Source organism: Aspergillus karnatakaensis, assembly GCF_047715665.1.
Source record: "Aspergillus karnatakaensis strain CBS 102800 unplaced genomic scaffold BJY04scaffold_10, whole genome shotgun sequence".
Classification (NCBI taxonomy): Eukaryota; Fungi; Ascomycota; class Eurotiomycetes; order Eurotiales; family Aspergillaceae; genus Aspergillus; species Aspergillus karnatakaensis.
The window spans coordinates 1,332-27,303 of NW_027395722.1; the positions used below are offsets into that span (position 1 = coordinate 1,332).

The following is a 25,972-nucleotide window of genomic DNA, read 5'->3' on the forward strand; positions in this document are numbered from 1 at the left end:
ACGGCTTTCAACGCTCGTCATCCATCGGAGATCTGGCTGCCGGCTTACAGTCACGAGGTGCAGGTTTTTGAAGTTTAGAACAGAGACTCGAAGTCAAACTGGAACTGACTTCCAAAGAAGCCGTGGGGATTATTGGCGACAAGACGAGGTACACACGTCGCTCAAGAGACAAGAGCCCTCAGTAGTCAGCCATACTTCAAAATTTGGATCTCTTGCTGTTGTATTTGCATTTGCGGATCCACCAACGCACACCGTAATACGTACACCTTCAATGGCTGCGAAATAGACAGATCAGCCGGGGGTGTACGTCAGAAATGGATCCTGCACGAGGCTCTCCCTGAATTGACCTGCCGTGTCGAGACTCGATACGGGCTGTGGTTAAAGGGCTCATACTGTAGTCTCGCTTTGGCGATGTTGGACCTCGGAACTTGCCACAGTGCAGTGCACAGTCCAGGCGCTAAGGCACAGTATTTCAAATCAGATCGGAAACGCCAGAGAAGAAAGAGGAAGATCAGCGGTGGTTAATTGTTATGCGAGGAGAGTCTGCATAGCTGTGGGGACTGGATATTCCCACAACGTTGTTGCCGCCCGTCTGCACTCTGGAGTCTGCAGTCTGCACTGGCAATTTTGCATTAAGCTGGAACGGTAGCGACGATAGGTCAAGTTGAAATTGCGAGTGGCGAATAAAGATGAGAACTGTATCGATGACAACCGTTGACAAGGCTTATTGCAATTTCCTTATGCATCGAATCGAAGTCGACAGTTGGCTGGCAGATTACGAGAGAAACGGCATGGCGTTGACGGTACCATTAATGGCCAGTGACGATCAGATCTCGCTTGACTCCTGAACGGTCAACCGTCGGATCCAATGACTCGATCTGGAACCTTTCCCTTGAGAACCGTGGGGCTGCCCAGTCTGCGCCGGCGTCGCTGGGCGAGGTATATTATTGTCTGGTCTCTTTGTCTCGAGCAGCCCAGCCCAGATTCGTGCCTTTGTCCCGGGACATCCGGACAAAGAAACACGCGCTCGAATCCTGCAGCTCTAGGAGTTTGGTGGTTGAGAAACGAGGATGAGAAATTGCTGATGATGCTTGGCCGCATGACTCGCTGTGCTCTCCCCCCCCCCCGGGCTACGCTGAGCCTGCCGGTCCGTGCTCACCTGGTCTAGATCTGAATCCACACCCATAGATAGACCGTTGGTGTTGGATTGAGGGGAGATGCTCCGTTCTTCGCTACGGAGAAATCACGTCGTTGTCGATACAGACAGGCAGGAGGGACTGGATTTCCTGATTTCCCTCGTCGTCACTCTATCTGGATCGACTGGTCGTGACAATCGCAACGGCCCATACGATCGGCGCTGATGCAACAGGGCGACAATCGATGGAGAGAAGAGAGACGTGGTGCACCATGATCCCCCTCGGTCGTCAATCTATCGGAGCGTTGTGGCGAGTCAGGCAAGAAGGAAAGTCTGAAGGATCCGTCCCCCCTCGCCGGAGAGAGACTTACCCTTTTCCGGGGTGAGGCGAGGCCATCATCGATCTGTCAGGAGAAGGCTAAGAGTTTTGGGTAGTTGTTGCGTTGCCTTTGGCCCTTTGCACACTTGACACTTGACCACCGATCAGGACTCCAGGAGTGACTGGCATATTACGTCTGTTATAGCTGTGGCTGAAAGGTTTGTCTGCATTCGGGGAAGCTTTGCTTTTTCCCTTGATGCGCCTTGGACTTGATCGATTGGCAACGAAGTTGTTTCCACTAGACTGCTCTTCCTTGACAGGTGGATCAGCAGAGCATGACGCTGGGCTGGAGCGGCCGGATGGGCAGCCGACAATCTTAGTATCAGTGGTTAGCAGGAGCAGTAGCAGTAGCCTCGGAGACTCAACCGTTAGAAAGGAAGGAGACAGTGAACAGGCCCGTCAAGATATGCCCAAAGCCCAATACTATCCAGGAAGCAGATCCTTCAACCCCCTCCTGGCAGTCCTGTTCGCGCCTCGCCATCGATCCCAATCCCAACCGCAACCGCCGGATCTGAATCCAACCTGCATGAACCGCCCATCATCAGAATCGGGATTCGGATCCTGACCTTCAACACCTGGAAGAGGGTTAGTTGCAGCAGAGCAGAAACGCTCGCTGGCTTGATTGGAAATACTCCGGAGACCTATCGATTTCAACGTTGCGAGCTGCAGGCGCTACCCAAGGTCGTCTCTCCTGATTGCCGAATCTGGTAGGTGGGTGGATGAATGAATGGATGAATAAATGGAGGGAGTCTTTTGTCTTTTGCCTCCCTCTTCTCCGCCGCTCTCCACCGACACCCTCGTGAGTGAAGCTGAAAGTTCAAAGCGAAGGGTAGTTGCTTCTTTTGAAGTGCGGAGACAGCCAGCCACCGCGCCGACTAGATCTCCTCGTATATGCATCAGGGATGGCGCTGTGTTACTTGGCTCCAGCTGTTTTAGAATACAATCTTCTGGTCTGAGTGTGCGGAATTCTCATGAAATGTGTTCAATATTATATAACAATAATTAGAGTATTAACCGTAACACAGCGACCATGGGGTATTATTAAATCCAGTCCAAAAACACATCCAAAATGCAACCCACCCGGAAATAGTATCAATCGTCAGCGCTCGCTCCGTGCTCCTCCCCTTCTAAATCACAAACACCCCGATCATGCTTTTTTTTTTCTCTCGCCTCCAGTAAATGTCGTAGGATCAACCTCCAGAAGATAGTAGATACAAAGGAAAGAATTCTCAAACAGCGAGTGACAAGGGGTCGGACCATGACATGTACAGAAGACGCTCCCAGAACATCAGATCAGGTAAAAAGTACACAGCATTAAGTTATATAGCAAGTATAGTAAAACAGAGGAGATTCGTTCGATCGTACTTCTTTTCGCTTCAATTCAGGAGAGTGTCGAGGCCCATTCGTGAGTCTCGTCGTGGTTGTTGGGTGTTTTCTGCTCGGGGTTCCTCGGTGTTAAGCCAGTAGGGATGCTCCGGGGCCCATCGAGGCTTCGACTCTGAAAAGAGACCTAACGATTTCGGTCCCGGAAAGCCGGAAAAGTATATGTCGTCCGATGTTTGCGGCCGATGCAGTTCTCCGTACTGTGCGCGAGTGTCGACTGGAAGGGGTAGAAGCTGTGGCGAGGCGACTGTGCGTGGTGAAGCCGAAGAAACGGAGTTGTGGTCGGAGACCATAGAGGGAGGATCGAGGGATGGTGCGTTGGAGGTGTCGGAGAAAGCAGGTGAGGTCAAGGGCGCTTCCACGGGACGGTTCAGAGCAGGAAGAGTGTAGATGGGAGTGAGTTGTCGAGAGTAGCCGGTCGACTCTGTCGAGTAAGACTCTCTGCGAGACGATGCGGAAGACTTGGTCCAGGAAGTGTAGGGTCTGTCGTAGGAGATGGAAGGGAAACGAGAACGCATGATGGGGCTGCTGCCGAGGGAGGCACGGTGATATGGTGCTTCAATGCGGCCGTTCGAGGTTCGAGAAGGCGAAGAGCCAAAGTTGGGGATTCCTCTACGCTTGCGGTTCATGCTGCCGTTCCACCAGTTCTTCACGGCGTTGTCGCTTCGGTTCCCTAGTCGTCGGGCGATCTCTGCCCAGCACTTGCCCATCTCGCCCACCATGCGCTCAATCATCATGCCCTCCTCGGCGGAAATGGGCTCTCGGTTTAAAGACGGTTTCAGGTTCTGGTGAAATCGTTCTCGACATTGTTTGGGGGATCGGTAGTGCATGTGCTGAGAGATGCGGACCCAGTTGTTGGGGCCTTGTTCACGGACTAGTTGAAGGAGTAGCTGGTCCTCCTCGGGAACCCAAGGTCCACGACGGTGTGTAGGAGCCATGACAACGGTAGTATTAGGCAAGTAAATTTGTGGCTGACTGGTGACAAGTTAGAGTGAGACAAGACGGAAATTTTGGGTTGCGGCGGGGGTTTAGGATGGATAAAAGGATGTGGGAGGGCAGTTAGGAATGCTTACTGTGGGGGTTGCCGTTAGCGCTCAAAGTTAATTAAAGCAGCGGCTTTGTCGAACAATAAGACAGGGGGCTGTCAGAGGGGATGGTGAATGTTGATTGGAATTGTGTTGTGTTGTGTTGTGATCTGAGAAAGAGACTGGAAAGAAGGCAGGTAGATATACGGAGCAGAGGAAGCAGAGAATGACGAGCAGGGAGACGAGTCAGAGAACAAGATGGATGCAGACTCCACAGTTTGAGCACGCTATGAGAGAAGATCTGATCCAAGATCTTGGAGCTGACAGTTGTCGGAGGAATAAATAAGAATTAGAGAAGAAGAGAAAAGGGTAAAGGGACAATAAAGCTATGATACTCCATTAGTTTGAAATTCCATTTCCCCTTTGGATTATTTTATTTCATTATTTCATTATTTAATTAGGACTCGGTACGATGGAGATACCTAGCGGTATTGAATCGGTATCGAAGCCCCGTCTGGACCCCACCCGAGCACTCCATCCATTCCCAATGCTACAACAGTTCATTCAGGAGGCTATCCAGGTCTCTTCGGGGTTGAGAATCAGAGAATCATACAATAGCACTATGAAATCATGACTGAAGAACTCCATCTTGATCCTCAGCTCAACGGTGGGGATCTTCAACGACGTTCTGTGCATTGTGCAGTATCTGCTTTGGGTAACTAACCGGCCCCATCATGACAAAAAAAAAAAAAGTAATCCTTCGATCCATCTATTCCAAGGAAAGACAGCTCGGTGCTCTCGAGACTCGTGGGCACTAGTCTTCTAGACTTACAGCATAGTCCCAGCATAGCATCTCGGAATTATGGCCGGAGCTAAGAGAGGAGAAAAAGAAACGAAAGCTCCTCGCGCTGGCGTTTTCAGATCGTGGGGAGATTTGCCACTATATCGAGAAGCGGCAGAGATCAGAGGTTTAGTGTTGCATCAGAAATTCTCACCAGCTTCGAGATTCCACCCAGGTGAAACTTGGAGCATCCGATGTCTCCTCTCCTGAGCTAAGCTGGGCTCTCCATGCTATGTATGGAGTTACGGAGTATACGGAGAGATGTGGACGCGCATATAATCCTCTACGGAGTACACTTGCCTCCAACATGAAGAGCTCTACTCAATCTCATCAATCTCATTCATGCTATCTTAAAGATCCCGCCAGTCTGGTTGATCAACGGGTGAAGGGATTAGTGGAGTTATATTCAGGGGAAACCATGAAAGAAAGCAATGGTCTGAAGCTGCAGTACCGAGCACCAGGAAAGGCGAGACGTTTGCCCGATATCATTGGACAGAGCATAAATTAAAGAAAGAAAGAGCGAACAGCTCCGGCGGATGACAATTTCATCAAGAGCGATCCTCGAGCTAGCCAACGCACAGCCAGGGGGGGGCAATTGGCCAATGCTCGTCAAAGTTCAGGCCCTGACAGAAAACCGGGCGCGGCAGAAACGGTCTGAGACTGTGAGTAAACCTAATGAGGAATGTGGTCAGGGGTCATCCTGGCTGGGGTATACAAATCAAATTGAAAAATCAAATCATTGACATTATTGAGCACAGACCACGCGAGAATCAACTCGGAACGACGGAGTATTAATTGGATTATTAGCAGCAGACCCGGCAGAGAGGAAAGGCTGTGCCAGCGTAGACCTCGCGGCTATTCCAGACAAGAAGGTGGGGACGGTCGGAGAATGACAGATCTTTCGTGCAGCAACAGTTTCGAGCTAGTATCAGATCAGAGTTAGACTGGTTGGATGGGATCTCTTTTCTCTTCGATCCTATATGAAGTGCGAGTGGAAAGAATGGAGAAGGAAAAAAAAAAGTCAGAGCTGGAGCTCAGCCAGCCTCTGTCGTCGTGGATGGATTATTCTCCCCCCCCCTGTCAGTGCCACTACTGCTGCCACTGCCAGCCAGCCAGCCTGCCAGCTCGGCCCTCTCAGTCTCAGATATGAACCGTTTTGGCGGCGATCATGATTGGCATAGGCTAACATGATTAGCGTCCTCCATGATTTGGAATCTTTTTTGAATTCCGACGTTTTACCCACTTCGGCCATGATCGACGTGCCCATCAAATCCTTTACCTCGCTCAAGCTTCATCTTGTCAGATTCAGGAACGGTGTCATCTATCAACTCGTGGATACTCTTACATACAGCCTGCCGCGTCAACACTCCCACGACCCTTGTAGCCCTGCATGAAGATAGGCGAGGCAGATACCCGATCATTGGCTCTGATCCTTTCGCTGCCCTTCGGCATACAACGTCTGTCCGCTCCCTCAGAATGATCCTGGATAGAGCCCGAGTCATGGTGAAGCCTTGTGCGACACGACTCAATAGTCGATACATCACAAGGGAAGAATGGGAAAATGAGGCATCACCCTTCCAGAACGGTCAGGCCTTGAGAAATCCCATGATCTTGGTCGCGCTCACGTTTGATTCTGCAGGGACGGCCCAAGAGCTGGCTCCAGGTCCAGCCCGCTTCAAACGCATAGCGGGGATATGACAGATCGGATTGTGGCTTGTTGCTCTTCCCTTTCGGCTATTTTCTGAAGATCCCCGACCACTCCTCTGGGACTGTTCCTTATTTTCCCAGCAATGTGGCGGACACGCGGCCATCTTCTCGTTCGTGCGGACTGCGGTGGACTTTTGGATCGAGGAACCATGCTCTCATCGGTGCACGCGGCAAGATGAACAGTGATCACGATAACGCTCGTCCATGTCGCTCAAGACGACGTTACCTCTTGTGCGGCGGCGGCGACTCGGGGACATCGGGAACCTCCCCAGGTTCGGCTCGTGAAGTTGTATAAGGTGGTACTGCCCTCCGCCTCTCCCCTTTGGGCACGCTGAAATCCAGCTTCCCGATGTCATGGAAGGAGCTGAGGGACAAGCTTGTTGCGCATCGATAGGCACGACTATCATAACCTAAGAGCACCACTCTGTAGCCACCATCTCGACTATACTTAGCGGGCGATCTGATCGGGTCCGTCTGATAGGTTGATCGAGCGTGGACTCTCAACCATGCTGGGAACCGAACCATGGAATCTTATGCAGAGTTCCTCTGATCTATTGTTTCGCTTCCCTAGCAATTCCCAAATCTTTGACGCGAACTATTATTGACTACTGAATATACACGATGATGTCTATGAATCCTGAATGCCAGCAAAGCACATGATCTTACAAACAAGGAATAATTTCTCCGAAACAGATAGATTGAACCTCAGTTGTCTTCAGCAGCAGCTCCCAAAAATCCGAAGCAGTGCTGATCTCGGCCTCGGAGAGGTGGAGATGCTGCTGTCAAACTGTCATGGCCTGCCAGGCCCGGTACCTTACATTATCGACCAGTCTCCCCTGGCTCAACCGTCACGAGCTAGACGCCGTTGATCCGTCGCGACTTGGCGGGCCATGTATCCAACATGGAGTATCATATTTGAACAAGAATGGCATTATTCTTGTTCTTTCTGTATCTGTTTCAATATAAAAAAACTCCACCAAAGCAGTGGGAAAGCACGAGCCCTCCTGGCGGGGCATGACGTGAGGAGCAGACGGCTGCGATCCCGCTCCTTGATTGGCTGCCAAATTAAGGTATTTGTCATTATGCTAGTCCCCTTTAGGCAAAGATAAACGGAGGTCGCTCGCACTCCACATCGCAACAATACCAAAGCTGCTCCTTCAGTTGACTGGTAACATCTCTCGATATTTGGCCTCACCATCTTTGAATCTGATAGACTGATACTCCTTCCCTCGCCTTCTTGGTGTCGCACTATTGAGATCTTCCGCCCGCCTTAATTAACTTCTGGCAGCTGAGCCAGCCCCGGAGATGCTCGGGCGGGCGTTGTCCCCTTAAGCGTCGTATCTCCAACTTCAGGACCGGATCTCGCCAAGACCCCGAATGAGGAAAAAGGACCAGTGGCATCTGGCATCTGGCATCTGGCAGTTAACGTCGGAGCCTCTTTGCCAACCTAAATCGCAGCTCTCCTTTTTGACTCGTGGACTGCGCCGTTTCCTTGGCTCCGCTTCCCGCCGCGTTCATGAATCGTCTGGAGAAGATGACAGCCCCGGTGCTCTTCTAGACTATCGATCTTGGACTTCCATCGCCATCTCCATCTCTATTTTCGGCAGGAACAACGCCGGTCGGCATCAACTGTCATCTGAGTACTGCTTGTGCTACTACTTTGCCATGCGACGGGTATTCACGATCCAGCCTCGTGGTACAGAGCACCGTGGACAAACGAAAACGGGCGTACAGGCACATACATACGGAGTACACCGGTCTCCATCCTTGATGATTGATCTCTAGTTACCCTCAGCTCTGTACTCTGACCCTACTCCATACTTCTTGGATACGCGAGCGCAGCTCTCGCGGAGTACCCTTGCAAGACAATTCCGTCCATCTAGACGAGCTGACGTCTACAAACTGAGAACAACCTCCGACATGGCATCCTGCTGAGATAATTGGCCCCCAACATCAAGACTATTGATTCATCACGAAGCGCGCAGTGGATCCCAGTCAAAACCCATGCCAGGATGCTGGGCTTGCAGTGCGACTGCGACGTCTCCGTGCTGAGGAAAAAACGTGTGTACCTTAACTGTCATCAAAGGCCAAATCCAATCAGAGACACGGGAAGTATTTGAGATAAACCCTTGTTAGCGCGGACTGTGCACGCAGGATCGAAAATCGATCGTCCCCCTACTGCTGAAAAGGGGGATTGATGCCCTAGGCATCGCGTCTATGCGGAGAATTTGCTTTTCGCCTGCTCTGTGCAGAACATCCTCCGACTGAGGTTGTATCAAATCTCCTGCGGTCGCAATTCAGCCACATCAGTTCCAGCTTTCAACGAGAATGATCTGCTGCGAGGTCGCTCCCCGCAGCTCCCTTACGCTTCTGCCCCTGCCGTGTGACCCTAGAGGGCGCGGGCCAGGAACCCCTGCTTGCTGCATATGGCACTTTGACTGGAAGAGGGAGTGGAGCGAACGGCGCTCTCGCAGCCGCCGCTGTTTCCTGACTGTCGGGCCTGTAAAGTGCGAACCACGCGGTCCAAGCACCTGTCAAGGAATTTTCAAGCCGTCGAAATTAAGTATTACGCCTGTATCGAGATCGCTGCCCTTCTCTTGAAATCTACCTCGTATCAATTTTACAACCCCATCAAAACGGCCGTCGCTGTCACTGAGAGGTGCCAGAGTGGTCCCCGACCGACAACTTCCACACTCTTGTCGGCGGTCGCGAGGGTTCAATCACCAAATAAGAAAAACGACTGTACAACCCAACAGCTCGCCAGGATCACAATCCAAGCCTCTCTTTGCTGCCTCCTTCACGGGCGGAGCCGGGAAACGGTCTCTCCGTCTTGGTCCAGAGCCACAAAATCTCAGTCTGCAGCAGTGCAGCTGCAGTGTGCACTGGTACTCAAACCAAACCAAACCCTTGGAGCATGGAGCATGACGTAGAGAAACCTCCGGCCTGCATTGATGCAGATGATTGGATGCCCTTGGATCGGGCTTCAGGTGGGAACCTCTCGGGGACCATTTTGGCCTGCCTGTGGTTCCCGACGCTAAGCCGAGGAGCCTCTCTTGCTGCCTGTTATGGTTAGCTCTGTACCACCGGTTACTCCTACGTGTATGGTATTGTTGCTGTCATTGAAATCGTGGTACGTACTGTCACGTCCCCTATGTCTCCAACTATGTTACTATAGCCAACGTTGTCGACAAGATGGACCCCGAGCTGTCATGGTTGGGAAGTTATGAGGTACCCGAGTATGACCGGCCTCCTCGTGCTACACCACGAGGTAAACTCTCCCAGAACATCGGATTGTAGAGTCCAGATGGCGGACCTGCAGGGACTATCGAAAACCTCCGCAATGCTATAGCCTATTCTCCCCCTTCAACTATCACGCACTACTCCGCAGTCCGCACACGATCTACCCTGTAACTATCTATCTGAGACTATCTCATACAAGCCGACCTGACAAATAATCCCAACAGCCACAAACTACCTGTTTAAGCACCAGGTCCACGGCGCTGGATAACTAGTCTACTCGCTGAACAAAGAAACGCCAGAGCTCAGTTCAACGGAGAGCACTGGCCTCTAGCCACGCCGCCGGAAACTGCAAAAGCTGGAGGATCGACCGCTAGCGTTTGGCTGTTCTTTGTTCCCCTCGGGAGCTTATTCTCGTGCTAGTCGACCTGACAAATAATTCTTCACCGTATGGTCAGCCAAGATCAGCCATGAGTTGTTTCGTTTGCTCTGAGTTCGGTAGTGGTGGTGTCAACAACGTGCGACGCCATTGCCATTGCCATGCTTGACTTGTAGATCATGAAATAGACTCGCGAACCTGGTTCTGGGTTCTGCCTCTCGCACATGGTTACCGTTTACGTTCAGTTTGCGGGCGTTGATCTACTGCAGCCACAGTGATCGGTTTTTGATTCTATGGTGCATGCCAGCCATAGTATCTGATACAATCGAATAGTGCGGTTACAGGTCACTGGCCGTTGAATCGTCATAGCTCGAACAGACCATGCAACTCCGCGACTCCATCTAGAATCCCAAATCCCAACTCCATCGGACCATCAGACCCGACCGCACCCAGCAAATTGGAATTGCGCCGACGAAGCCAAAAGCTAAAGCGCATTTGTCACAAATCATCTCATCCAGTCAGTCCAACTGATTCCGTCACAGCGGGTAGCCACATCCACAACCTACCCATACTATAGGTACTGAGTACAGGTTACTGTAAGCAGAGCGTATGCGGATTCCATATCCGCCCCCGTTTGGCCTTCTCTGATCTCATCAAATCCTTGGATATGGTTAGAAGCAGTTCCATGGTTTACAAGATCGGATCTGGTGTGCTTCATCCTGGACTAACCCCCGTACCAGACCCAGTGTTCGATGAAGACCCAAGCAGTCAATGTCAGACTCGGAACCATGGAATTGATATCCGTGCAACGGATGGACCGTGTGCTACCAACTCGATCCATGTTGTGCAGAATCAAGATGATGCAGAGGTTCTTGCTCGAGTGGATCATCTGGTTGCTATTCTGATTCTTATTGTTCGGCTTGTGAGAAGCATCGCTCACCTGGACTGGGCTTACAGGCTGCCCATCTGATTTCTGGTTCTGGGTACTGGATACTCGGCGAGGGCGCGATTTAGCAGGAGCGACGGAGCGCTTTTCGTGCGTGGATTCATCGTGCAGTGGAAGTCGCTTGTGTGCTGGAGTGGATATTAGACTACAGAGCCCGAGCGCAAAACTTATTGATACAACGTGATGCGGAGAGTACGAGACGTTGACATGCCTGCTATGTACTATACTATTCAGTCATGACTGACAATTCGATTCCTCTTACATAGTCACTACAGTATCACTACTGCGAATTTGTGAGCTATTCTGGCTATCTCATCACCTATTACAATAAGTATCCCCAGAGATACTCATTAGCACAAGCATTTAGATACCTCTATCTAACCCCATTCAAATACTCTACACAAAGTGACTCTCAGCGCTATGACAATGACTGACATACGAACTGCAGGCGAAACCAGGAATCAGCATCTACACCGTACCCAACAGCCCTTGTCACGATTACCCAAGCCCGCATAAGCATAGAACAGTAAGCACCAGCTGAGCCCGCAGTGGCGATTTTCCTCCAGAGTCCAGAATAACTCCTACTAACAATACTCACAGAGCAGTGAGTACGTACACAACGATTGTAGATCACCCGGGCGATCACGATCACGATCGCGACCATCACCCGCCAGCTAGACTCTAGAGTGAGCTGGACGAACCAACCAAGCCACAAGCCAAATCGACACCGATGAGACCAAGAGGCGAGAGGCTCGTGCTCGGCGCATGGATCTCCACGACTTCGTCTCCACCGTCCTTGAACCCACCACGCACGAACTCCGTACACTATACTCGAATCCACTGGGCTAGCGAGACCGTGCATGCGCAGGTGTGTGCTCGGCGCTGCCCGAGGGTGACTCCTGTCAGTTTAGGAAGGAGGTGAGAGCTCGCGCGCATGTGTGTGGAGATGCTGGAGACGGAGGAGATGCCGGTGGTGACGAGATCAGGTATATTGCTTCTTCTGCAGGTCATGACGGGGGTGATTCCAAGGAAGTGGGAACTCTAGCTAGGGTGTTTGCTCTCCAATCAGGAGAGTGGATTGGGGGGTTCGATATCACATTATCCGGCACAGGAATTTGAGGGCTTTGAAATCAGAAGTCCTGTGCGTTTCTGCAGCCACATGGTTCTCGTTAGCTTGGATGGGAAAACGAAGACTGCTCAGAAGGAAGGAGCAAGTGACTCCAGCTCCCATCGTACCTTCCTCGAAAGTTGATCGACCAACAACCAAGACCATCGTTCTTGCCTCATGGGGGGATTTTTGAATAGGAAGGAGCGACCAACTGGAACCCGCCTCACCTGCAGTCCATCGCTCCTTCCTTCTAGAGCTATTATAAAGGCCGAAGCCACGAGAATTAATCAAGGCTATGATAGCGACTGTATCTTCTTCATGCGTCTTGTCTTCCTCCTATCCATCATTCTCTTGCGGCTTCACCTCCCTCTCAATCAACTTCTGGCGCTCCGCAATAAACTTTAGATCATGACGGGCATCAGCAACATTGGACACACCGGTGATCAACTCCGAAAACTACTCAGCTTCCTCGAGTGTTTCCTGGAAGAAGGACCTAGCTCGCTCAAGCTCGCCTCTACACGCTAGTATGGCGACCACTCGTTGCTTGCCAGTGGAGTAACTTTGTGGTTCTCACCCAGTGACTGCTGGCTCGGGGCCCTCGTTTTGAGAAGGAAGGGCTCTGCCTCGTCGTAGTTTTTTTTGTAAACGTAGTTCCCCCGCTACAGATAAAGCGGCCTTGATAGTGGTTTCGTGGTCTGGGCCGAGCCCTTTCTCTGTGAGCTCAAGGATATAGGACTTGGTGTCGGAGGATTCCTGTATTCGTTCTAGGTATTCAAGGGCCCGAGCCTTGTGTCTGAGTAGAAGCAACGTTGTGTCGTGTGTTGCTCCGAGGGCTGTCTCTGCTCTGGCTGCGGCGGGCATGAGCAGGCGCTCTGCCTCGTCATATTGCCCTCTGTCCATTAGGGTCATCGCGACATTGTTGTAACTCACTAGGGTGCCGGTGTGGTTTTCTCCTAGCGTCTCTTTCCTGCGTTCCAGGACTTGCAGATGCAAGGCCTCGGCTTCTTTGTGTTTTTGCTGCTTGAAGAGACTTATTGCGAGCAGCTCCATGGTGGAGAGTGCTTTTAAATGCTCCAGTCCCAGGGTGTGCTCGTGAGTTGCCAGTAAACGGCGATATAGCTCTTCTATATCCTCATCTCGTCTCTGCGTCTTGGCCAACGAAAGAAGGGTATTGAGTACATAAACTGTATCTCCGTGGTGCTCTCCGAGAAGCTTGTCATAGACCGCCAGTGCTCGAAGAAGTAAGCCTTTACTTTCATCATAGCGCTCTGTGCCTTTCAAGAGTAGACCTAGATTCTCACACACATGGGCCGTCATAATGCTCTCTGACCCCAATACGCGTTCGCAAAGATCTAGTGCTCATCGAAGTATTATATCGCCCTCGAGTTTGTTCTGCTGGTCCATACTCATAAACGCAGCGTACGTGGCGACCATCGTCGCTGTCATTTGATCAGTGCCCCATCATAGACTGCCTGGCTGCTCTAGGCTCTAGCATGTCGCGGGTTTTCTTTAAAGCCTCCTCCAATCTATCTTGTGCCACATAGACGTTGTAATACCAAGGCGACTGAAATAGACATCGTCATGGTTCTCTCCGTACAACTTTTTCCTCTGAGCTAGTACTTGTTGGTGGAGGTCGAGAGACTCCTCTAGCTCTCCACGATGTTCTAGAGATACTGCTTGATTGAAACAGCATTCAAAAAAGCACAGGTATATTGGGCCCAGAGACTCGGCGATCCGCCATGCCTGCTCCTGTATGGCCAGAAGCGTGATTAGTGGGCTCAGGATGGACAACACAGATTCATGCTGCCAGCCCAGTGCGTTCTCGCATCTCTGCAGAAGGCTTTTGAAAAAGATCACCCCCTCATTGGGGTTGAGCAAGCCCAGCACGCACCCGAGACCTGATAGACTGGTAAATGTGATTCCGTGGTCCTCTCCATAGACAGCGGCTTTTGCCTCAACAATTATACGCTGCAACGCTTGCGCTTCCTGGTATCTTGTGCTCTTTTTTGGAGAAGAGCACACCTATCTGGTAGAAGAGCCTCTGCCTCTTCAGTCGACAATGCGAACTCGATGTGTGGGAGCCACGGACTCCAGAGAGACCTCTCCTGTTCATGGCCGCGAAGACTAAGTATTATATGACACATTACGCGTTCCGAGTAGTCCATCAGAATACCCTGGTGTTTCATCCAATTGCGCATGACCAGCTGTACCCGTCGGTAGACGCTAATACGATTCCCGTTCCCATGTTTCGAGATGAAGGAGTAGGCAGACAGGGTTCCAATCGCATCCAGAGTTACCTTCCTGGTTCTCGCTGCCGGTAACAATGACATTGGTATCACCGATGGACCCAAACAGGATATGAAGAAGAGGTACTTTGCTGCAAGGGGATTGGAGATCTGGATCTTGTCAACCGGAATGAGCCAAGTCGTCGCCACAGGGTTCTTCAGCTTGTTGTAATTCCAGTCGTCCTCAAAGTCCTCTCCAAGAAGCTCCAATGACCATTTCTTCCGTGTCGTCCCAGAGAGACAAGTACTCCTCAAGAAAATATATCATTCTTATCCATATACACGGCAGCCTGAACGATAGCCAGTGGCAGAAAAGTGAGGCGTTCAAGCAGCTCCGTCAGAATAGTCAGGACGGTGGATTCTCGTTCGATAGGCAAGCTCCAGAGCGAGTTGAGTCTTTCCTAACCCGCCGGGTCCAGGGCTGAGAGGGCTGCTTTTCTAAACGAGTCCCCTCCATCCAGAAAGAGCAACCGCTTCAATTCTTCCAGCTGCGACTCGCGCCCATCAAATCCCGCGTTTTGCATCAGGGGAACAGACCAGTACCTCTTTGCTGGTATTTTGCGAGTAGTGGTGATGGGTGCGCCTCCGGTCATCACCTTCTCTATTGCCTTAAGCTACAGCCATCGCAGGGCCTGCGCAGATCCTCGTCGACAGCGAGCTGTTTCGAAGCAGTCAACTTGGTCGACTTGAGTATGTTCGTCAGGTCGTCCGTGACACACTCGATCTCGGCGTGGCCGACCAACACCCCGGTTTGAGAGTGGTATAGCTCTGTGGAGGTTCTGAGGATTCGGGTGAGGAAGTCGACGACTTGGAGGATGTTCCCTGCGAGCACCAACAGCTGCTAAAGTTTCCATTGTGTTATGGCGGTGGTGGACCGGCCATGGAAACATCGTCAGATGGGAGAAAACAGTTGAGAAGGACGCGGAGGATTGTCGGCCTTGTCAAGCAGGCGCGGGGCTGTGTTGTTGCCAACAAGGCACACCAAGGAAATTCCTGCATATGCAGCAGAATCAATATCACAGAAGGCAGGTTAGAAAGAATGGAAACTTGAAGTATCAACCTACTACAAGGCTCGTGCCCTATACTTTGTCGACTACTATATGAACTATATATATCAGTCGGATAATTCTTCTCGATGACCTGGTGGTTTTTCTCTTCACGGTACTGAATCCAGACGGAGTGTCTTGCTTGGGCGAGTGAGTAGGTACTTGCTACTGATGCGTACAAAACAAGACTGCTTGACTGCAGGCAGGGAGCAAGAAGAAACAAGAAAAAAAAAAACGAATTGAGCATTCGCCCGACGGGAGGGTCGAACTCCCAGCCTCACGATAAACTCTTGCTTACGTAAGTAAAAGTCGTGCGCTCTGCCGATTGAGCTAGCCGGGCGACCTTTGAGTTTAACAGCATTTAATTTAATCTATATTCCTAGAGCCGCAGCCAGGATACTGTACCGAGTAGTTATAGTTAACTAGTTAACTAACTACAGCCCCTTTGCAGTTCGGTCAATTTAGATCCTTCTACAAGTTGACATTATCTTGCGTAGCCATTCTTGAACTTGTCTTGGTCATGACTTCGTTTCAGTTTTAAAGACTGTCTTGATTGATATGACTGACAAGAGTCTTGTCCGGAGATCGGTCTCTAACGCTGTTGTTGTGCTATCGTTAACAAGACATACTCCATGTTTTCTATGTAACTAATGACCTGCCGTTTCTTACACGGGATTTCGTTCAAGACCCTAACAAGGGGTATTGTACCGGTACAATCACACAAAGAAATGAATGCACATTATATCAACAAAGCCCTATACTCCGCATCCGCGATGTATGAACAACAAAGAACCACCAAGTATAAACGATCAAATCTACACTTCTATATATACCCGCAAGAAGCACTACCAGCAAGCAATACACAGACAGACACTCCATTGCAATTCCAGCAACAGCAACAGCAACAGCAACCACTAACCCAACATCAGCACTCACAATGTCAAGCACTAACAACCAGACACTCTCCCTCTATCTCTCCCCCCCAATCCCCCCCAGAACAACAACAAGCCCCCACCGCTGGCTCCTAGTCACAACCCCTGACAACCTGAACACCGTCGAAATGTACCGAATCCTCGAGCGAGGCGCCGCAATCCCAGGCCCCCGCTACGAACACTCACGCAAACCCGCGGTCCAGGGAGCGCTAACTCAAGAACCAATCCTCTACAAGGTTGAGGGGCAGATTCCCGTGGAGTTCAAGGAAAGGATGCTCGATATTGTGAATGAGACGCTGACTTACTTTACAGATGAGAAGAAGGTGGGCCCGTGGCCGGGGACGTTCCTTAAGACGCTGGAAAGGGAGGGGGTTGTGAAGGTGGGCGAGGGGAAGAAATATGAGGCTCAGTGGGTGAAGAAACGGGGAGAGGCGAGAGAGAGAAGGCAGCAGAGGCTGAAACTCAAGCAGAAGCTAGAGGAGCAGAAGGAGGGCAAAAGGCCCGAGAAGCGAAAGCGCGAGGATTCGGACGACGACTTGGATCGCATTGTAAGGAGAATGCGGCTGGCTAAGAGGAACGTGAAATGGGCTGATGAGGAGGAGGAGAGGGAGAAGAAGCGCTCGCTTTACTGAGTTTTGTTTTTTTTTTTGATTTGTGACAGGTTTGTTTGTTTTTCCAGTTGGTTTCCAGCAGAGAATCGTACACTCTTTTCAATACTGCCTCACATCGACGTCCACTGTCTCCGTAACCCTAATCTTCCTCAACTCCCCCGTCCCATTCCTCCCTCTACCACCCTCACCCTCACCCCCATTCCCCGTCCCCCAAAGCGCCTCCTGACTCTCCCTCGGGCTCCTCACAGTACTACCCTCAACCTCAACCGTATTGATATAGCTATCTGTCCCCTGAAACACCTTCCCCTTTGCAGACCGCGACTTTGAGTTTGAAACAGAACTGAGTCCAATCCCACCAGAACCGGAACCACTTTGGTCTCGAGTTGACCGTTGTTCTTTTAGGAATCCGAATATGGTACGGAGCGCGGGCAATGAGAGAGCGATTATCGCGGCGCTGATCTCGGCGCAGGTCCAGGCAATGACAGGGGAGAAGTACCAGGTTGCGTCGGTGGGGTTGTTGACGGAGATAATCATTGCGACCATGCGGAGGACGGAGGCTCTATTGGTCCATGTCAATTCATGATCAAACACGTAGATAGGAATAAAACGTGTCGGAAGGAAAGACTTACACAACAGCACTAGAAGAGACAACCAAGTCAGCAAACCAAGCCCTAGATATATACGGGAGAAGGAGAGGAAAGTAGCAAGCACATACAAAACCCCAAAGCAAAGAACCCCCAACAAGGCAATTTTCCTCGCCCACCTCGCCTGCAACCCCATCACAATCTTCACAGGTAGGAGCAGAATCAAACTGTCACACGCAATCGTCAACGCCCCCGTGCTCACAAACACCACCTCCGACCCCATGCACTTCCCTCCCCCCTCTGCAGTCTCGGGACTCCACAATGCCCTGAGAGGGATACACTGTAGCGCAATGATGAGTGTCTGCGCGACGTACACGGCGGTCACGAAAGCGAACGAGAGACGCAGGTAGAGCAGGAACTGGGGCATGGGGTTGAGGCGCGCGTAGAATGCGAGCCCGGAGACCCGACACAGCCAGAGGTTGAACATGTAGACCATCTGCGTGGTGAAGAGCCATTTGTACATGTGGACTAGTGTTGACGGTGTTTGCAGGAGGTAGGCGAGGTGACGACCGGAGCCGTAGTGGAGGATCATCATGCAGCAGGCCATTGTCGCCCAGCTTACGAGCTGATACATAGAGAGGTCTGTTAGCTAGAAATGAGTGTAATCTGGAAGAATAATATACCTGTGCAAGCACAATCACGTAGTCGTCCCAGCCGAGTTCGCGGATCAGACACCTGCGGGCATAGAGGCGGATGACCACGACTATAAAGGAGAGGACGGTGACGACCACGATCCCGATCATGGCGGGTGTCCGGCGGTCTTCGGCCAGGTATTCCGGGGAGAAGTCTGGAGGCAACGACATGGTTAATTTTGCTATGCGATTGATGTCTTTTGAGGTCCCTAGGCACGACCTCGAGAGTCCGAAGCAGTCATCTCGAGATAAATGGTAACTTCAAATTGATAGATCACGCCGAACCAAACGCTAAGGGTTAGCAAACAGCCCCAAACATGAAGGTTCTTTGTGCATGAAAGTGATAGACACCACTAGCAAGGAAATAGATTAAAAACGGCCTGTCAAAACCCCAGGAGACCGGTGCAATCGGCCCTTTTAATTTCGGTCACTACCTATCAAGTCTTGGACAGAGCTAGGGCTTCCAGTTTAGGCTTAAGATCCCTGTCTAGGGCTACTTCCGACAATATGACAGCTCGGCGAGGGGCTAGGGGTGGATTGACGAGGATCGCTATGCCAGGTGGGGGGTTTGTTCCGTCTCGCAGCGAGATAGGGGCGGCAAGCGAGGAGAGACGGGTCAAATGTACGAAAATGTAATCCCTGTCAGAGGGCCCAATTATCTTAGGCTACTGTATAGCCCAGACGGCCTAGACCGGGGTCGTTCAACGGTGACTGCGACGGTGTGAGTGATACGCACGGCTGAACCGGACTGCTGGGACGCCGAGGTCTGACAGAGGTACTTTCAACATGCTTTCAGGGTATAGATTTGGCAGTGCAGGGATATATGAGAGTAAGATTGATCAACTTGTTGTCAACTTGTCCAGATCTCAGTGCAGTACCCTTTCGGCCAAGGCCCTAACAGCTGTCATATTGATGGGGGGGCGGGGGCGGGGGCGGGCCGACTGGTAGTCTCGGCCGATCAACGGCTGGTCGTTTCACTTGCTCCATAGTGGCTTCGTACTTTCGATTTTCATCTATTTCCAGAAGTACCAGTAAGTATGCAGAATGCACATTGCTGAGCCAGAAGCAGGGGTGGCAGCCGTTGTCGTATCATGGCCACTAGGTTACTTTCTACTCCCCCTCATTCGACCTTCCCCTCTGTTTCCTCTTGAACTCGTCAAATGTTTTACTTCATTTCCTGAAGCCAAACATACCTGAAGCAATGGCAAACACCAATCTATCTGAAGTGGTGCTGTCATTCGTGGGCATGCATCCTTTTTTGATACTCTTTGCTGCGGCGCTTCTGGGACGTGTGCTTTCCAGGCGATATGCCACCTCTATCAGAGACATTCCTGGCCCGTTTGTCGCCTCGTTCTCGAGCCTCTGGCGGGTCTATCATGTTTGGAAGGGCCATATTGAGGAGGAAGTGATCAAGCTACACAAAGTGCATGGTACGCAATGACATCCTAGCACAGCACCGGAACTATACTAAGAAAACAGGCGACTTCGTTCGCATTGCGGACAACGAAGTGAGCGTCTCTCACCCAGACGCTGTCAAGCAGCTTCTCCACGCCAACATCCCCAAGGTGCGTACGGCGTGCACCCAGTGCAGCCACCAAGGGACACGAGTAAACTAATCTGCCAGTAGGGCACCTTCTACTCAGTCTTCAGCCTCCCGGACTACCACTACGTCAACCAAATGTCCGAACTCGACCCAACGCGCCACATCCACAAGACCCGCAACCTATCCGCCGGCTTCTCACTCACCAACATCCAAAAGACCGAGTCATACATCGACTCCGTCCTCAAAGTCTTCAAAACCCAGCTCGACGAGCTTGCCACCTCCGGCGCGCCCGTCGAATTCCAAGACTGGTTCAGCTTCTTCGCCTTCGACGTCCTCGGCGAAGTCACTTTCAGCAAATCCTTCGGCTTCGTTCAATCTGGCGTCGACATCCGCAACGCGATCGCCAATACGGGTCACCTGGTCTACTACATCTCGATCATCGGGTACTATGTCTGGCTGCATAATGCGACTCTGGGAAACCCGATCTTCAGCCGGCTGGGTCTGCAGCCAAACTCACATATCTTCGATACCTGCCTTCTTGCTATCGAGGAGAGGAAGAAGAACCCCGAGGTTCGCCATGATATGATGCAGCGGTGGCTGGATGTTCGCGCGAGCCACCCGGAGAGACTGTCGGAGCAGGATATCTTTGGCGCGGCGGTTGCGAATATTGGCGCTGGGGCGGAGACGGTCAGTGCGACTGCGCAGGCGGTGATTTATTATTTGCTTCAGCAGCCGGAGCATCTGAAAAGGGTGCAGGATGAGCTTGCGGATGCGGAGAGGAGGGGGGAGCTGTCGCCGTTGATTCAATATAGCGAGGTGGCGAGGTTGCCGTTTCTGCAGGCTTGTGTGAGTCTATCGAGTTTGGATACGGATAAGGAGGGTGCTGACGGGGTGAGGATAGTTGAAAGAGGCGTATCGATTCCACTCTGGTGTCTGCCATAGTCTTCCTCGGGTGGCGCCGAAAGGAGGGATCACCGTTGCAGGGAGGTACTTTCCAGAGGGGGTAAGATCACCTTCAAACTCAGGATAATCCATTAGTTATAGACCGTGGATAACTAATGAGAGTCTAGGTCATCCTGAGCGTCCACCCCTGGGTCATCCACCGCAATCCCGAAATCTTTGGAAAGGACTGTGACACGTACAACCCTAACCGCTGGCTGAAAGGCGATGTCAAGAAGATGGATGCCTACCTCATTCACGTACGTTCCCCTCATTATACCTGTGGGCCAGACACTTACGGTGTGCAGTGGGGAGCAGGATACAACCAGTGCCCAGGGCGGAATCTAGCCCAGTTCGAGCTGTCAAAGGTCCTCGCTACCGTGCTAAAGGACTACGATATAGAGCGCATAGACCCCAAGAAGGAGTGGCAGTTTGAGACGAGATTCTTGGCTGTGCCGTATGGGTGGCCTTGTAGGATCCAGAGAAAGCAGAGGGCGTGAGCTTAGGAATGATCACGAGCTGGCGCTTGTAGCTACAACTTAAACTGTAGAGAAATGACGTAACATACAAATCTCTTCATAGCGTTCTATACTACCGTCTGCTCTATACATGGGCTACTGTGACATCTTAGCCTTACAATGACCACCGCCATTGCCACCGTTGCCCAATGCAGCCCTAGGGTCGAAGTCGGCATCAACCTCCTCCAGAAGTTGTTTTCCTACGTCTGTCGAGCCCAGAATATCCAAGAGACTCACCAGCTTAAACGACGCAAGCTCATGAGTCCCCCCCTCAGCCAACTGATTGGCATCATCATGCACAACAACAAGTCCATGAGGGAAGTCCGCGTTCAATGCTGTACCAACAGCAGCAACACCGTCGGTATTCGTAACTGCATCAACCGACCCATCTGCAGACTCGTGGATGGTAAAAGTCAGAACGTGCTCATGGGGCGCGGCGCGGCGGTAAACGGTGTATGCGCTAACGCCCTGGTTCGAGGCGATGATGAGGCCTTTATCGGCTGTCTTTCCCGGGATTAGAGTGACGCCCTCGACATCGGCGTGGAGGTATCCATCGCCGACCTTTGCGACGAGGGTGCCGTTGGGGGATCCGGTGGGCTCCGCGTTATAGCGCCATAGACCATAGGGCTCTTCGCCGAGGAAGATGTATCCGTTGTCCTCGTCAGGGACGCAGCCTTCGGGCTGCCCGCCTGAGCCACCAATAAACTCGCGGACCAGCGCTGTGGCAAGGGTACCGTTGCGGAGAGCTGTGAGCTCATATTGGAGGTATTGCCCGTCCTTCTGGTTCACAAAGAGGTATTGCTTGCCGGTAATGGGCGAGCGGTAGGCGCACGAGCCGTAGACGGTGTAGTCTTCGGGTACAGGCTGCTTACCTCCGGGAATAGACTTCAGAAGTCCAGCAGAAGTGACTTCAAAGAGGCTGCAGAAGGAATCAGTATGATAGTCAGTAGTTGATAGAAAGAAACTTACCAGAGCGTGTCGTCCTCACGGCATGCGGCGTAGGCAAGGTCGATTGAGCGGTTGCCAATCTGAAAGCCGTAGATAACGTCGACATTGTTAGGTTCACCAGCAGCCATCGTCTGTAGCACGTTTCCAGCGAGGTCGAACACAGCCAGGCCGGCGCCAACCTCTGACTTCGTGGTGGTGATAATGGTGGACAGTTTAGGGTTTTTGGGAGAGATCCAGATAGCAGGATCATCGCCGTCACCGCCGTTGGCATCGGTTTCGTACTTTGGCTCTGCTCCAACCCAGGAGCAATCAGGGCCTGCCCAAGGGCCACTGCACTTGCATTCATTGGGGCCAACGCAGGCTCCATAGCCCGAGCAGTCATTGATGCAGGTCGTCTGCTCGCACTTTGAGCCTGTGAAGCCGGCAAAGCAGGATAGTGAGCCATTGGAGTTCTTGAAGCCGTTCAGCTCTGAACTTTGTTTGGATGGACGCTCTGTCCGCGGCGTGTAAGCAGTGTTTTCTTGCAGCTTCAACCCGGTAAAAACCGGTTCAAGAGAGCTGATGCCGAACCCAGCGCCGGAGTCTGTCTCGTACGCATAGCTCAACAGTCCATAAGGATACTTGCGCGAGGCCGTCTGGTATATTGATGTTCCGGCAATCTCAATGTCTTCAGCTCCAGTCAGGCTTAAAGTTCCCTTGAGTTCCAGGCTGGGAGAATGCACTTCGACAATGTTCTCCTGAGCCACGAACAGGTAGTGGGACTCGGAGGTCACATAAACGGCCAGTCCTGAAATATCCTCCTCAACATGACCCAAGGTTTGAATCTCCGGCGCGGTAGTAGACTCCGCTGCCGTAAATGTATAGATAGTGTCATCCTCGGCCGCGATGTAGACAAGATCATCAGCAGTGGAGACAGCGCAAGAGCTTGGTTCCACCGGAAGCTCGAAAGTTTGAATCTTTGTCTTGTTAGTATCAGGAAGAGTCAAAATGTAATGGAACTAACCTCAAGGACCTCGACATCTGAGCCATCCGGACGCACCAAGAACTGAATAGCCTGCTTCTTTCCAAATAGATAGAAGTAGTCGGCACCGCTTGAGCTGCGCCAAGTACACAAGCAAGACCAGTCCCCAAGGGCCTTCTTTTGGGCTCCAGGGACCTCCTTAAGACCATCCACATCAAAGACACGAATCAACGAGTCTGGCGCTGCAATGGTCACGAGAAGATCGCGTTTCCCGACATCGTACAAAAAGCCGACATCCTTGGATCGTCCGTGGGTGCGTCGGGCGGTTTCGTTCAGGCTTTGCAGGTCAAAACTTCGGAAACCACCAGTAGCTGCACTACCGTCATTGCCAAATAACAGAGCTCCTTTGGACTTGCTGCCATAGTAGAAAGTCGCGAGATCAGATTCCACCTCGGTCGTCACCGACGAGACGGGGAGGTCCGCTGTTGGGGCGGCAGCAGTGCCACGCAGGCAGAGGCCAAGGGCGATTCCGGCCAAAGTCAGTCTCATTCTGGCAGATGGCCGACAAGAATGGCATTGTTGATCATCGCAAACTTGTTGTTTAAGTACCTCCGGTGCCAAGACCAACTCCACTGGAGGTCATTTCGGCGGGATCCTCGTGCGGCCTGCTTGGCCTTCAATTGGACTTGTCGTTGCTTCTGTCAATATCAGCTAGATTCGAGCTAGAAAAATGTAAGATTACATTCTTCCAATGACAGTTCTGATGCAATGCATGATGGGGTCCCCCACGACCAAGGGACTTCTGCATTTCCCAATGTGTGAGACGGCAGCTTGCGGTGAAGCGGGGGACCGTTGCATCGCATGTTCCTGTCATGCGACACAGTCGAGTCTGTAAAACTTGTTCAAAGTGCTTTTCAAACAGTAGGTATGGCTGAGCGAGGAGAATTGTAGATATCGTGGAGGTCGCAAAGTGCAACAGAAGGTCTCCACCGTCTTCTCCGAAGCTTCTCTTTCTTGGCTGTCCGAGTCATGCTCTGCTCAGACACGCAATCATGAAGTCTCTGATAATCGGAAAGCTTCGGAGCGGGATTACTGACGAACGGGATGGAATAGTGGACTTCAAGTTAGAGAAAGCAGAGAATCTGGATGAAATGAACACGCCGAGTGAGTCGCAACCAGACAGAAGAGAGACTGTAAAGGAGAAATGGATGCGAGAGAACTGCCTCTGCTGCACGTGCTACCATTATCCAGAGAACAAGACTCTTGAATCCGAAACATCTAACTTTAGCCATCATTGGTGGATTGTCCCGCAAAGCATTACACTTAGGTTAGAAAGCAATCGCAATTGTTGATAGAGCTCCAATCACTCCACTTTCTGGAGACGATGTAGCTCAAGGGTGCATGTACCCTCTGCGGGCCCTGCAGAATGCGAACGACTGCTCGGAGAAACACAGGAACGTACGACAGTGGTTGAGCTAGTCAACCATGTCTATAGACCGGTCCCTAGAGCGTTAACGAAGAGAACATAAGAAAACAGACAAGTCGTGAGTAGGTACAGGTATATACTATACCCAGTTTCAAAGCGCTCAGCAGCAGGGGAAGAACGAAGCACCAGAGTGATAAATAATTGCATTGATAAAGCCAACCAGCTATCCTAAGCTACGAGTATTGTAGCCCTCCGTCCATGCACCTCATCGCCACGGAAGAGAAAGAGGTGAGGTGTTTGGTAATAGGAGGGCAGGGGATATTTTCTCGGCACGTTGAAAAATCCTTCAGCAAGCGCGCATTAGAATAAGCACGAAGCTGTACACACATATGCCTGGTATGGTTCAAGTCGACTTCGACTACGTCGGAGCGAATCGATGAGTGGTTACGTCGGAACGTAGAGCAAAATAAACAGACAGAGACAACGGGACTGTCACAATTAAGTCTATTTGCTTATTTGACAACAGGTCGCTCGACAGACGATCTTGGGGGGAATTGTTGAGTTCATTGCACGTGAAAAATCACCAGCTCAAATCGCTTTCATTTTCGTCTTGGTTCTATATTAGATGACCTAAGCGATCTCACGCTTACCCTCGGCGCGCTCCTTCTGTCGGTTTGTTAGCAGGTGTCCAGCCGCTTGAGTTCGAATTCGAGTTGTGCGATCTGACGTACCAGAGCCTTAGCGGTACCGTGAAGGGCGTGTCTGTGGTTGCGGCGGAACTTGGGGTCGACACCCTTGAGAGAAGGGTAACGGTTGGTCTTGGGCTTCTTGATACTGTTGACGAAAAAATATTAGCGATATTGTCTTCGTCTTATCGTTGGCTTGCGAGATGGAACTGCGTGGTATGTTGAATCGCATGCTGGTTGTCGCTCAACCTCCAACGAAACAATAACCACCTCGCTGACTGTGTTTGGGAAAAGCGGATAGAGATCGGTTTGTACACACCCGTTACGGTGAGCCTTCTGGCTGCGGTGGTGCTGGGAGGCGTTCTTGGACTCTGAGAAGAACAGAAACGTTAGCATTCAAGATCGGACAGTCGGCGAAGCTGCTGGAGGCGACAAAATTGAAACAGCAATATCTCGAGGGAAAACGTACTGGCCATCTTGACAGTTTATCGCGACTGAAATGACGGGTGACTTGAGTTGGCGGGTGAGGTTATCCAGCGTCTTGAAAATGGCAGCGACTCCCAATTGACGGGTCGGCTAGGGCTGGGCGGTCAATTTGTGTGGGATTTCGCTTACCGAGCACGGCTAGCGTCTGCCTGACAATACTGCCAACAACTCTATC

At 51.5% G+C, this 25,972-nt stretch overlaps 9 protein-coding genes and 1 non-coding gene across 10 annotated transcripts; 4 read left to right on the forward strand and 6 right to left on the reverse strand.

Moving 5' to 3' along the window:
• Positions 1-2,806: 2,806 nt before the first annotated feature.
• flbD (putative MYB family conidiophore development protein FlbD) lies at positions 2,807-4,040 on the reverse strand. Its single transcript, XM_073720769.1, has 2 exons — positions 3,971-4,040; positions 2,807-3,872 (listed from the first exon to the last, which is right to left on the reverse strand). Exon 2 carries the CDS (start codon positions 3,833-3,835, stop codon positions 2,891-2,893), a length of 945 nt encoding a protein of 314 aa, XP_073574123.1. The 5' UTR covers positions 3,836-3,872; positions 3,971-4,040; the 3' UTR covers positions 2,807-2,890.
• A 4,871-nt stretch (positions 4,041-8,911) lies between these two features.
• BJY04DRAFT_182179 (uncharacterized protein) lies at positions 8,912-9,675 on the forward strand. The gene has a single exon (XM_073710298.1). The coding sequence runs from the start codon at positions 9,385-9,387 to the stop codon at positions 9,541-9,543; it is 159 nt and encodes a 52-aa protein (XP_073574124.1). The 5' UTR covers positions 8,912-9,384; the 3' UTR covers positions 9,544-9,675.
• A 3,035-nt stretch (positions 9,676-12,710) lies between these two features.
• Positions 12,711-13,457, reverse strand: BJY04DRAFT_215285 (uncharacterized protein; the record flags this gene model as incomplete). The annotated part of the gene is made up of 1 exon (XM_073715436.1): positions 12,711-13,457. The coding sequence occupies one exon, from the start codon at positions 13,455-13,457 to the stop codon at positions 12,711-12,713; it is 747 nt and encodes a 248-aa protein (XP_073574125.1).
• A 2,262-nt stretch (positions 13,458-15,719) lies between these two features.
• On the reverse strand, positions 15,720-15,811 carry BJY04DRAFT_t33. The gene has a single exon. It is a non-coding gene; the product is annotated as a tRNA-Lys (tRNA).
• Positions 15,812-16,408: 597 nt separating this feature from the next.
• BJY04DRAFT_215286 (uncharacterized protein) lies at positions 16,409-17,035 on the forward strand (the record flags this gene model as incomplete). Its single annotated transcript, XM_073715437.1, has 1 exon — positions 16,409-17,035. One exon carries the CDS (start codon positions 16,409-16,411, stop codon positions 17,033-17,035), a length of 627 nt encoding a protein of 208 aa, XP_073574126.1.
• A 78-nt stretch (positions 17,036-17,113) lies between these two features.
• Positions 17,114-18,461, reverse strand: BJY04DRAFT_215287 (uncharacterized protein; the record flags this gene model as incomplete). The annotated part of the gene is made up of 4 exons (XM_073715438.1): positions 17,114-17,573; positions 17,644-17,652; positions 17,730-18,223; positions 18,282-18,461. 4 exons carry the CDS (start codon positions 18,459-18,461, stop codon positions 17,114-17,116), a joined length of 1,143 nt encoding a protein of 380 aa, XP_073574127.1.
• Positions 18,462-19,491: 1,030 nt separating this feature from the next.
• BJY04DRAFT_205838 (cytochrome P450) lies at positions 19,492-21,272 on the forward strand (the record flags this gene model as incomplete). The annotated part of the gene is made up of 6 exons (XM_073713641.1): positions 19,492-19,720; positions 19,770-19,855; positions 19,918-20,679; positions 20,735-20,836; positions 20,904-21,032; positions 21,081-21,272. 6 exons carry the CDS (start codon positions 19,492-19,494, stop codon positions 21,270-21,272), a joined length of 1,500 nt encoding a protein of 499 aa, XP_073574128.1.
• BJY04DRAFT_225603 (uncharacterized protein) lies at positions 21,162-23,748 on the reverse strand (the record flags this gene model as incomplete). The annotated part of the gene is made up of 3 exons (XM_073718240.1): positions 21,162-22,209; positions 22,260-23,194; positions 23,242-23,748. 3 exons carry the CDS (start codon positions 23,746-23,748, stop codon positions 21,387-21,389), a joined length of 2,265 nt encoding a protein of 754 aa, XP_073574129.1. The 3' UTR covers positions 21,162-21,386.
• A 351-nt stretch (positions 23,749-24,099) lies between these two features.
• On the forward strand, positions 24,100-24,739 carry BJY04DRAFT_182184 (uncharacterized protein). Its single transcript, XM_073710299.1, has one exon. It carries the CDS (start codon positions 24,252-24,254, stop codon positions 24,549-24,551), a length of 300 nt encoding a protein of 99 aa, XP_073574130.1. The 5' UTR covers positions 24,100-24,251; the 3' UTR covers positions 24,552-24,739.
• Positions 24,740-24,828: 89 nt separating this feature from the next.
• On the reverse strand, positions 24,829-25,863 carry BJY04DRAFT_182187 (60S ribosomal protein eL29). Its single transcript, XM_073710300.1, has 4 exons — positions 25,781-25,863; positions 25,631-25,682; positions 25,357-25,459; positions 24,829-25,291 (listed from the first exon to the last, which is right to left on the reverse strand). The coding sequence occupies exons 1-4, from the start codon at positions 25,785-25,787 to the stop codon at positions 25,256-25,258; spliced, it is 198 nt and encodes a 65-aa protein (XP_073574131.1). The 5' UTR covers positions 25,788-25,863; the 3' UTR covers positions 24,829-25,255.
• Positions 25,864-25,972: the final 109 nt, after the last annotated feature.

Coding starts and splice junctions, on each gene's coding strand:
- BJY04DRAFT_182179 (XM_073710298.1), top strand. CDS start 9,385: ATGGAGCATGACGTAGAGAAACCTCCGGCCTGCATTGATGCAGATGAT.
- flbD (XM_073720769.1), bottom strand. CDS start 3,835: ATGGCTCCTACACACCGTCGTGGACCTTGGGTTCCCGAGGAGGACCAG.
- BJY04DRAFT_182187 (XM_073710300.1), bottom strand. Junction 25,460..25,630: donor CAGAAGGCTCACCGTAACGG/GTGTGTACAAAC, acceptor TTTCGTCAACAG/TATCAAGAAGCCCAAGACCA. Junction 25,292..25,356: donor ACGGTACCGCTAAGGCTCTG/GTACGTCAGATC, acceptor ACAAACCGACAG/AAGGAGCGCGCCGAGGGTAA.
- BJY04DRAFT_182184 (XM_073710299.1), top strand. CDS start 24,252: ATGAAGTCTCTGATAATCGGAAAGCTTCGGAGCGGGATTACTGACGAA.